Source organism: Grampus griseus (genome assembly GCF_964374135.1).
Source record: "Grampus griseus genome assembly, chromosome: 5".
NCBI lineage: Eukaryota > Metazoa > Chordata > Mammalia > Artiodactyla > Delphinidae > Grampus > Grampus griseus.
Genome location: NC_138998.1, coordinates 25,222,681 through 25,234,923, shown reverse-complemented (window position 1 = coordinate 25,234,923; position 12,243 = coordinate 25,222,681). Strand labels below are relative to the sequence as shown.

Below are 12,243 nucleotides of genomic sequence, written 5' to 3'. Positions count from 1 at the left end.
CCATATATACAATGGAATATTACTCAGCCATAAAAAGGAATGAAATTGGGTCATTTGTAGAGACGTGGATGGATCTAGAGACTGTCATACAGAGTGAAGTAAGCCAGAAAGAGAAAAACAAATATCGTATATTAACGCATATATGTAGAACGTAGAAAAATGGTACAGATGAACTGGTTTGCAGGGCAGAAATTGAGACACAGATGTAGAGAACAAACGTATGGACACCAAGGGGGGAAAGCGGCAGGGGGTGGAGGTGGTGGTGTGATGAATTGGGCAATTGGGATTGACATGTATACACTGATGTGTATAAAATTGATGACTAATAAGGACCTGCTGTATAAAAAAATAAATTAAATAAAATCCAAAAATTAAAAAAGAAATAAAATAAAAGGGAGACAGGTATGGTAAAGTAAATCTACAGGGAATAAAGCTCTGATTAAATTTGATATTTCATCTGTTCATACTTGGTAGGCCAATATCCCCCCAAACACTTAGTATTTTCTCTTGCAAGTAATGCTCAAGTATCATGTATCAGTGAAACAAATAGTTCCTGTATTTTGGATTAGGATGTAAACTTTTCCCCAAACTGAAATCTGTTGGATCAGGTATTATACTAAACTAGGCATGAGTTTTGAAAATACTTACTGAATTATATTTGTATTTAAGTACTTAATTGGAAAACCACAAAGCACTACATATGAAAAGCATATTAATGGCCACAAATATCTGACAGCATTCAGTATCTTTGAAACACTATTTCATAAAGTTCTTGTTTACCATGTTTTCGTTGTATGCGCCAGGTAATTATTTCTTGAAGTGTGCTTATTGTGTTATTGTGTGTTATTAACTCACACACAAAATAAATAAAGCAGAGGGCTTTTTTGTTTTGTTTTGTTTTTGTTTTTTTGCTGCGTTGGGTCTCCGTTGCTGCTCTAGTTGCGGCGAGCAGGGGCTACTCCTCGTTGCGGTACGTGGGCTTCTCATTGAGGTGGCTTTCCTTGTTGTGGCACGTGGGCTCAGTAGTTGTGGCATGCGGGCTTCAGAGCGCAGGCTCAGTAGCTGTGGCGCACAGGCCAGTTGCTCCGCGGCATGTGAGATCTTCCCAGACCAGGGCTCGAACCTATGTCCCCTGCTTTGGCAGGTGGATTCTTAACCACTGCACCACCAGGGAAGTCCAAGCAGTTTTATATTTTATTCCAAATAGACTCTGTATCTTCCCTCTTACCCCAACTAGAAAGCCTGTTATCAGCTCTACCAATATTTTAGCTGTCCTCTAATTTGTAGTTAGATTTTTAATGAGACAAAAATAGTTAACTACTTCCATTCCTCAGTTCCCTTTCGACCTTATTTATGAACTAAAGAAATGCATTCTAGTCTGCTTGCACGATGTTTTGCTATTTGTAGTACTATTTTCATGCCAAATTTTACAAAATGCTTCTACAAATCTTTTGCTGTCATTGGCTCAACAAAGTAACTGGATTTGGTTATCATTCCCAAGGTCATAATTTTAAATTTAGCTTTCGTAAGCGCAGGGGGAAAATCATTTTATAATAATATATTCTTCTATTCCTTTTCCATTTGTGAAAGACATAATTCATAATTCCTTGTTTTGATAAACAAAGTGAGGAAACAAAAGCAACGCCAGAATTTTGTTATCCATTTACTCCTTTAAAGCATTTGCTGGCTGTTTAAACTGTCGGATGGATCACGATGCATCATTCCAAACGGTAAGATGTGTGCTACATTTCTTCATTCATAATTTTTTATTTGCTAATAAAACATAGGCAGTGCTCCATTTCTTTTTTCCAAAAAAAGAAAAGAAAGCACCTCCTGCCCAAACTCCTATTTAAGTCTTTTCATGCTGTCCCAACAGTCTCAAAGCACTGTACTCTTCAGCTCCATCTCGTGTAGGAAAACATCGACTGCACCCTCAGCTCTGACCAAGGGGAGCAACCAATACAGTGGAAAAGATGAAAAGCCGCGAACAGTATTTAGGTATCAACACTAAACGAAGAATTGATTTCCTGTAGAGTCTATGTGTTTGAGAAAAAGCAGGTCTTGCGGTTGACAGGAAACTTAGGAAAGCATGTGTATTGATTTCATTGATAAATTCAATTAAATCTGGGGAAAACTATACTGCATTTACTTAATACTGGCATGTTTAGGATGAAATTCCCATTGACCCAAGATTCCCAGTTGACTCCTTCAAAAGAGCGAAGTCAGGGCATTCTCTGAGCGAAGGTATGTAACACACCGTACACCCTCACGAGATACTACAGCGGATTATCTTTTAGTCACGTCGTAGAGCCCAGAGGAGAACGCCTGGAAACGGTTTGGGGAGACGGTGGTGAAGTCCCGTCCTCGGTGGACTGGAGTCGTTTCCGCTCTCTGCTAGTCCCGCGCCGCCGCAGGCTAGGAAGCGAGGGGACTCCGGATCCCGGTTGCCCGCAGCATCTCCCCAGAGTTCTTCTGAAAAACCAGCGGGTTAGGGATGCTCATCTTTTGCTTGTCATTATAAATCTGCTTCTTATTAAGCTCTCATGATTTTTTAAGTTGCTATGCGTAGTTTTTGCTTCTTCTTGCCGGGAAGAGGGAGTGCCGAGCGCCCCGGAGCCAAGCCGGGTACCACCGAGCGGGGCCGTGGCCGTGGGCGGGGCGTCTTCACAGCTTCCAGCTGCGCCCCGCCGCCGGCTGGAGGCGGTAGCGGCGGCGGCGGGGCCTGAACGGCGCGGGGATTGGTTGCGGAGGGCGGAGACGTCAGGCTCCCGCGGCCGGAGCGGCGGCCCGGCTCGGCGCGGCGCAGCGCAGTCGGGTCGAGCGCTCACCACAGAGAGGAGGTTTCCTAGGCCGTCCCGCCTTCTGCCGCCGTCGCCGGGCTGCGCCGCTCGAGCCCGGACGCGCCTCTGCGCTCCTCGCCGCTTCCACCCCCGCGGCCGCCGCTCCCCTCGACGTCCGCACGCACACCATGACGAAGAAAGAGAAGAAGTCCTTCAACCAGAGCCTGGCCGAGTGGAAGCTCTTCATCTACAACCCGACCACCGGAGAGTTCCTGGGGCGCACCGCCAAGAGCTGGGGTGAGCGGGCGGCGGTTGGGCGCCGGGGCCGGCCGCGGTCCGGGGGGCGCCGGGCGGGGTCGGGTGGGAAGGGAAGGCGGGAGGCGGCTCCCCGCGCGGGGGCCGCGGGAGCCGCCGCTGCCTCCGCCCGCAGCGGTTTTCGCCGCGGCCGCCAGACTCGAACGCGGGCGGCGGCGCCGGAGGAGCAGCGCGGCCCCATTCATTTCTCGCGGGGTCGGTGGCGGGCTAGCGAGGCTGCGGGGCCCGCTGGCAGCCGCCGCCGGGCCGCGCCGGTTCCTTCCTCCCTGCCGGGAGTGGGCCGCACGTGCTGCCCGGGCCTGCGGCGCCGGAAGCCGGTAAACCCTGTCCCGAACCCCGAGCGCGTGGGGGCTGAGCGCCCGGCCTTCTTTGTACGGAGCGCGCCGGCCCGGAGAGGCCTGGCGGAGGCGGCCAGCGGCGCCGAGCGGTTTAGGGAAGCCCGACCTTGCCCCACGCCCGGGGAGAGGAAATTTCCACTCCCGCCGCTATCTTGTGACTCGTCCACGCTGCCACCCCAGCTGGTCGGAAGAGTGTGAGTGTTAAGTGTGTGGTCTGCACTCATGTTTTAAGCACAGAAGTACACGGTACACGAAAGTGCACTTGAGTTTGGACAGTGAAAAGACCTTTTAAAAGGTTGCTTTCTCCCTAATTCCTTTTTAATGACACAGGTTTTCTTACCAACGTGCTTCATTGGGGGAAAGTAAATCCGGTCTGAATGGCACAGGTTTTTTTCCTGTGCCTTCAAAACGTGTGATTGAATTTGCTAGCAGTTTTTCTCTGCATGGGTTCTTTGTTTTAAAAGAAATATTTAAACCATCCGCCAGTGTGGTGCTGCTTTAGAGTGACTTTTTATTTTTTTGGAAAAATTATGTTTATATCTGAATAAGGACTAGTGCGCTTCCTCCTCCCCCCTTTACACTTAAGTAAACTAGTTTTTCTTTCCTTTTGAAAAATATTTTGTTAGTTGGTCATGACAGACCTTTTTTTCTGAGTGAGAATATTTCTAGAGTTGAGAACTATTCGGGCATGACATTGTCAAGAGAAGCACGAAGAGAGTAAATTTGCTCTGACTTAGAAAATAGACTGGCTGCTGCTTGAAATCGGCTCCTCCAGAGTGGAAAGGCGGCTTAAAGTCCTATCACAAGGTGAAAGGGGCCTTGGAGGTTTTTTAGCCCAAACAATGCTTTAGACACGAGAAAAATGAGCCCCAGAGAGGTTGCGTTTTTACTTTGTGTAAAATTACATATTCCAAAGAGCCAAGAAAAGAACCAGTTGTCCTTTAATCCTAGTCCAGCGGTGGTATTATTTTACAGATGCCTTGCCTAACTGCATGGTAATCACTCACGATTTTTTTTCGAATGGCTGTCTGTGGGGAACCCACTAATGTGATGAGGAAATAGATCTTGCATCTGGAATTAAATGGGGGAAAAAACTGTAAACAGTTATTATTGTTTCTAGAGTGTACTAACTTTTTCTGCTGAAGGAATTTTTGAGTGGTGGAGAGTGGTTAATTTGTGTAGACTACCTTTCTCAGTGCCTTCTCATTTCCAGTAATAAGTATCTGCACTTTGTGTTAGAATGACATTTCTTGGTGCAGGTTGTGCTCCTTATCTAACCTTTGTATTATATGCTTTTGGGGTAGAGATTTTATTTGGTACGTGCATTTAAATAGATAACACGCACAAATTATCAGAGTATGCGGCATCATGTAAGGGCAGTGGGAGTAGTACAAGTAAAGTTGGGATTAGTTTGGAAGGATTAAGGCAAGACCTTTTTTTCAAAATCGAAAATATCAACAAATAGTAAATTTCTGGGTTTATTGTAATAGTAGTAAGCCAGTGGAGAATGGCGTAAATAGGAGAAAGCTATCCATAATCCTATCCCAATATAAGGGCGCTCAGTCCAAGGAAATGTGGAGGAGTGGTGCCTGGAGGCTGAAATCCATACTCAGCTCACCAGGCTGTGTACCCTAGAGCATGGGGTGTGCCTGGAGAAAGCATATCTTCTTGTAGTTCTCAGAAAGGCAGTGTATGAGTGAGCTGCCTGATCTCATCACCCCAGAGACGTCCACTATTCATATTTTGGTATATGTCTGGGCAGACACTAAAAATGTGTATAATGTTATTATTAATTTTTTTTTAACAAAAAGAGATCATACCGTAAGTGTTGCTTTATAATCTTTTGAGTATATTGTGGGCATCTTCCCATGTTAATAAATAAAGACCTATATCACCACTTTTAATAGATGGCTAGTGTTCCATTGTATAGTTAGACGTACTGGGATTTTTTTTTTTTTAAAGTTTACTAATGTGTACCGTATGTATACATGGGAGATACCCAGGGTAATAGGAGTAACTCCTGATTTTTTTTTTAACCAGTACATATTGTATGTATTGGTCCCTCCTCCTCCCATTCCCTTCATCCTTGTACATTTTTGCAAATTTATTTCCTTGAGATATGTTTCTACTGGTGGAATTTCTGGGTTGTGGATAACATTATGTACGTTTTATATTCTGAAAACATGTTATAGGCTTTTTTTTTTAAACCTCATTAGTGCAAATTATTTCTTTTAGTCGCTTTTGAAATTAATGGCGGGGGGGAATTATTACATCTATTTTTCTTTTCTTTTTTTTTTTTTACATCTATTTTTGACCTAGGTAAATTTGCTGGGCTGCTGGCATATAAAGAAAACCTTTCTCTACCTCAAGGATTCTATAAAGACATTTAAGATGTTTCCTGATTTTATTTTTTACATTCAAGTCTTCAGTACATTTGTCCCATGTAATCTGAGGTTCCTCTCCAAGTGCATTATATATGTTAAAAACACATGTTTAAAAAGCAGTTTTGCAGTTTACCTTGGGAATAAAGTGAAAATACTACGTTTCATCTCATTGCCTGATTTAAAACAGCTGTGTGAAGAATTTGATTAGCTTCTTGTATATTTGGTTAATATGTAACACTTGGTTACAGCAGTTTCAAAATGCTTATATAAACGTACTTACCTCATTCCATCTTCACAACTTTCTACGCACACCATGTAGGTGATCAAAGTGTTCCTCAGAGCTTTTTCTCAAGCTGGACAGTAAGGATGCATCAGGAATAAGTAGTTGCCTTTTACGAAAACACAGGACAAAAACAATTTAGCACCTTGTGGCTATGTTGCAGATATTAAACCTAAATGCATTACGTACAATTAGAGTAAAAGGCAGCTCAAAGATCATCTAGTGTTATTTAATTGTAGACAGTGGACCATGTGTTGCAGTTAACATTTTTAAAAATATTGAAATAGAATAGAAAAATTATCAAAGTTTATTCTGCCTAATAAGTTTATTCTAAGAGAAAATATCATTCTGTGAAACTTTTTGTATATTCAGATACCTTGATGTAAAATGTATTTCTCACTGTGGCTCACAATCAAGAAAAGGTTGAAAGCCACTAATCTAGCCCTGTGCCCTCATTTTCATATGTGAGAAAATTGAACCCACAGATCTGATCTGTCAGAATTCACTTACTCAGCTAGTGATAGAATCCTTGGCCTCAGACTCTCCAAGGACAGAGCTTTTTTTTTTTTTTAAACATGATGTAATGTCATTTAATGACATCTGCTTGTGGGCTTCTTTGGAGTTCATTATCTTAAGGATATCTGTCAATAAATGCTTTATTTTAACATGGACCTAAAACTCAAGTTACTGATTCCAAGCAGGGTCAGGATTCTGGACCCAAACTACTAATATCTACATTTTGTTCACATGCTTCTCTTTTATTATAGGTCACATTATATATGAAGTGCTGCTTTTTCAGTCACCTGCTCCCATTCTGGGTTATGCCTCAGTAAATGCTCTGCTTTGGAGATCAGGCTCCATCCCATCTTGGGTGTCTGACTGTAGGGGAGAAGGCAAGTGTGTTTATTTTCCCAGTTTTGTAAGGTATTCTTTGTCCTGTGGAGTGACATATTGAACTTTACAGAAATTTGCACTGTTGGGAAAGTAACAGGACTTGCCTTACCCTGTGTGCAGGCTATAAATATGAAGGGCAGTGGTGGGTGTGGCAGCGGCAGCAGCTGAGGCTAACCGAGCTGTCCCCCAGCAGGAGGCAGCACTTCTGGACTGCTAGTGGAAGGGAGGGAGGGGGCAAGTGTGTGTGTGATGTTCCAGATACCTTTGTAATTACAGTAGTATGTGCTTTACTGTGTTAAAGAGCAGCTTCCCCTCACCCCCGAAGTAATTCCATTTCTTTGAAATTGACTTTTGAATTTATATTTTTAGAATTAATTTAGTTGTATTAAAAGAAGTTTAAAAACCCTCCTGTCCTTAGTAACAACTTTACTGTGATTTATCATTGTGTTTGATTAAGGACCGTTTAACGCTTTTATGTTCCAAACACTTTTATTGAAATATGCCAAGAGTACATGGGCAGCACACATGTATGAGCAGGAAAAAAAATCACATGTACAATAATTTTTAAAAAGTGAAGGTTAATCTTAGGAGATATCAGTTCCCCTTCCCCTCCTCCTTTCGACTTCCGGCATTTCCATTATGGTTAAGCCTCTACTAACCTAGCATTTAAAAAAAAGGAATTGTGTAATAGGAAAAAAAAGTTAACTTTGGAAGATAAATATGTTCTAATTATGCATTCATTATATTGATTTTGAAGTAAAACCTGTCATCCTTAATCACATAGAGTAACCACTGTTAACATTTTCCTATGTATAAAGTTTTTTCAAATGTATAAATAAAATTTGAAAATACACAGATATACCTAGTTTGATCACTTAACGTTTAAGGGGAATGTTTTTTATTCCTCTGCCACTTTCTGTTGGGGTATCCCTGGCCCTCTCCCTCACTTCTGTGGGGACTGTCCACACTTCCTGCTGGAACTTACATGTTCTGGTGGCTTTAGTTATTATCTCCATTTGAGACCCCCAAATCTGCATTTCTAGCCCCTAAGGCTTTTTGTATTCTTATTACCAAATGCCTGTCAGAAATCTTCAGTTGGATGTTTCATGGGCACCTCTTCGAGTAACTCTGTTGCCCTCGGGGCTCCTTAGCATGACGTGCAGACTCTTTGCAGTCTGGTTGGCATATTTCTCCCCTGTCATCCCTGCTGTTCCATATAGTTCTCTCCCACTGCTTTTGGGCCTGTTTCCTAGCTTCCGAGCCTCTCCTTCCTTCAACTTGGCCTGGCTACTCAGATGTCAGCTGTGATGGCCTGATCTCTGGTAAACCTTTTCGAACCATTCTTTGCCTTGAGACTGGGTCAAGTGCTCCAGTGTATTCTATGATACCTTTTTCTAGTATAGTATTTATGACTTCAACAGTATTGTTGTTGCCCGCTTATTAGACATAAGCTTCTTATTCACATCTTACCCGTCTTGAATTCCCTAACACCTAGCCTGTTGCCTGGCACTTAGTGGGAATGTAATAAGAAGTGGTTGAATGAATGAACAGTATTATGAAATGTTTCCAGTCTAATTAAATGTAATTAGTCTTCTGCAACATTGTTTTTAATGTCTTTGATGGTTTTGGTGTATCATAGCATAATGGTTCACCCAGTGTTTGGGCATTTTCCTTTTTTTTTCTTTCCTTTTTGCTTCAGCACTGATGGTTTTCATAGTTCAGTGTTCAGAAAAAGCTTCCACTTAACTTTCTCAGGGAGACTGAGAAAGAGACTCAGCTGAGTTTGACATGCCCCGGTCCTGCATCTGATTAGGATAATTATCCAGGGTAATTATCCAGGCCTCCTGTGTCCTGCTTTATTGCTCTATTCTGCTTCTTATATGGCTCTTATGAGAACTTCATAAAGATTTTTTTTTCTTTTTAAACTTACCTGCTCTCAGATTTAATGGGGGTTTATTTAATAGTATCATCCTCTCCCTACAGGGTGCTATTTAACTAATAATATTTTTAAGAAGAATTCCCTAACTTAACAACCTCCCCATATCTGTTTAAACTTTGTTACTGAGTCATTGGTGAAGCTGGCTCTCATTTATGACTTCCTCCTAGTATTCTGCTGATGCCATGGTAAGGAACTGACCCTTGTCCACAGCACGAGGTACTTTTCTTTTGATGGTTTCTGGCCAGTTGGCAGTATCTGGTCCATAAAAGTGGCCCTTACCCCTACTCTGTACTTCTCTAGCCATTCCTTTCCTGGTTCTCTTGTTTCTTAGATGTAGATTTCCCAGGTGCTGTCTTTGGCCTTGTTTTTTTTTCATCTTCTTCATCTCATAAAACAATTGCAAAGATTACAACAAATTTTACTTCTTGGTTAACATCTCTCTGAGATTCCAGTTGCTTCTTGCATATCCCATAAACCTGAGAGTGAGGCTTAGACAACTCCAGTACCTTGTTTATCAACTGATAAACAGAGCTGTTTCCCCTTCCTCCACTGAAGTTGTGAGTTGCTTCTGTATTTGCAAGTTTTGAAGACTGTCACTACCATTTCTGTCATCTGGGCTCTGAACCTGGCCAAACCATGCCAATTGTACTTCCATAACATCTCTTGAATCTCTTGGTGACCCACACCCTCATTACCACTGCTACAGTTAATTCAGGAATTAATTTTCTCTGACCTACTCACCACTGCCCCACCTCACCCCACCCTCCAGTATCTTGTGAAAACAGGCATTCAGAGGGAGCCCAGGGTGCTTGTTTTTCCTAGCTTCATAATGCTAACCACCTGTTGCACATTGCAGAGCCCTCAATATTCCCACCAACCCTGCCCCACTTTTTCAGGATCTGGTAGTGCCTTTTCTTGTAAATTCTCTGATTAAAAAACTTAAAGCACTAGATGAAAATCTTTTGTAAATTTCTTTCAAAATTGGTCCTAGTTTAAAGAGACCACTGGCTTTCCAACTTTTATCTGCTGCTTATAAAAAGTGTAGTGTTGTTGACCGGGGAAGTTAGGCTCTTCTGGTGCAGCCCCAGAAAGATCCAAGGAATCAGTTAGAATCATTGTGACCTAAACCAGTGTAACTTCACTGCTATCAGATTATTTCTAAGGCTGCAGCTTTGGTCAAGCTACTCCCTATACCCCAAAGCTGTTGGGATCCCCACTGCTTTCAGAAGGTTTAAATCAGTTCCAGACAGCCTGGTATTCCGGATATATTACATATTGGCTTAGAACTACATTTCCAACCTTATATAATATGTCATTTTACACCCTGCTCCCTGTACACCACATGTCATAGCCAAATGGGTATGTCTAAGGCCTCTTGGTCTGGAATGCCCTGCTCATTCCCTCTCCCGTGCCCTTCATTCTCTGCATCATAAATTCTCCCCTGCTTCATAGATCTAGTGCCCTGTCTGCCATAAGCCTTCTCGGACTTGCCCAGGTGAAAATAATACATTTATCGTCTATAACGCCTAAAAATTTTGTATCCTGGATTAGAGTTGTTTATATACGTTGCTCCCACTAGCTGGATGTTCTCCCAGAGCAGGAATCACAGGTGCATTTTATGTCCCTACAACGCCTAGCACATAGTAAGCACTTACTATTTTTTTGATGAATAAATTGTCATTTAGTCAGTTTCCACTTGTGATTCACCTGGTCCTTGGGCTAAAGTTGAGAGTATTTTGATTAATTGGTATAGCTCCACACTATGAAAGTCTTGTTTGTGGAGAAACTTGTTCATCATTCCCCTCAGCTCACCATGATTCTGTTCCACTAAATTTCTAATTCATTGAAGTTTCCAGATAGGGCATCGTAGTCAAAGTGAGCCTGTGGGCCTACGTATTTTTGCTTGATAAGTCTTAGAAATTTACCAGTATACTGAGAAGATGATCAGACTAGGATTCAGAATATAGACCTGAATTAGAATTCTACATCTCCATCTAAGCTTAGATAAGTCATTAAAAATCTCTTGGTCTTAGTTTCCTCTGTAAGGGAGAAGTTGCACGAGATAGTTTCAGATGTCACATTGGAATGAAAATCAAGGCCTATATAAATGCTTTTGAACAGGAGGCTGCAAACTTTTTCCTTAAAGGACCAGATAATATTTTAGGCTTTGCCAGGAATACAGTATGTGTTGCAGCTACTCAACTCTGCTGTTAGTAGCTTGAAAGCGGCCGTAAACAATATGTTTACTAGTGGCCTAGCTGCGTTTCAGTATTTTATTTACAAAAACAGGCAGCAGCCATGATTTGCTGACCTATGCTTTAGAAGTTAGTTAGTGGTCAGCGTAGGCTAATCCAAGAAACCTGAACGTGTCTTAAATGGAATGTGGACTCTTGGCTTTGTTTTTTTTCATATGACAAAAGTAACTTCATTATTTGAGTTTTTATAGTACAGATGTGAACAGTCAATAAGTCCACTGTCATCCTCAGCTTCTTCCCTGGGTAACCACTGTTACCTATCATACTTTTTAAAACATATGTGGTATATCCACTTTGGATAAAGGTCTAACAATTTACTGTACAAGTAAATATACACTTACCCCATGATCCCCAGCAGTTTACCCAAGAGAAATGAAAACATATGTCCACAAAAATACACAAAATATTCATAGTAGCTCCAAACTGGAAAGAGCCCAGGTGTCCGGCAGTAGAATGGATAAACAAACCAGTGTCCACACAGTGGAATACTACTCAACAGTAAAAAGGAGCAAACTACAGGTAACACAAAACATGGGTGAATCCCACAATTAGGCTGAGCAGAAAAGAAGCTTTACCAAAGAGAATATACTATATAATTTCATTTCTTTGAAATTCTAAATCAAGCAATACTTACCTATGCTGGGGAAAAGCCCAGAATGGTGTTTGCCTCTAGGATGGTGGTCATGGGGATTGACTGGGAAGGGGCATGAGAACTTTATAGGGTGTTGGCAATGTTCTGTATCTTGATAGCTGTTTGAATCATAGAGGTGAATGTATTTCTAAACAACCGTGTCATGGTACCTTGGAGATTTGTGTATTTTGCTGAATGCAATTTTCCCTCAATTTTAGTTAATATAATGTTGAAGTATTTAGGGGTTAAGTGTACTGACATCTGCAACTTGAAATTCTTAAAAAAAAAAATAGACGGTGAATAGATAAGAGGTAAATACAGTAGACTTTACTGTAGAATCTAGGTGGGGTTTATGCGTGTTCACTTACATTTCTTTTAACTTTTCTGTGTATTTGTAAGTATTCCTAATTGGATATTGGAGAAGAAA

The 12,243-nt window shown here is 41.8% G+C and overlaps 1 protein-coding gene across 2 annotated transcripts in view; it reads left to right on the top strand.

The window, feature by feature from the left end:
• Positions 1 to 12,243, top strand: part of ATP1B3 (ATPase Na+/K+ transporting subunit beta 3) — a 57,988-nt gene that overhangs the window by 13,605 nt on the left and 32,140 nt on the right. The window contains exon 1 of one of the 2 annotated variants that reach the window (XM_082655528.1): positions 2,797 to 3,077. The exons of the other annotated variant lie outside the window; for it this stretch is intronic. Within the exon in view, the coding sequence (XP_082511654.1) occupies positions 2,969 to 3,077 (109 nt within the window). The 5' untranslated portion in view covers positions 2,797 to 2,968. Of the gene's footprint in view, positions 1 to 2,796; positions 3,078 to 12,243 lie in introns of those variants that run through there. 2 annotated transcript variants of the gene reach the window in all.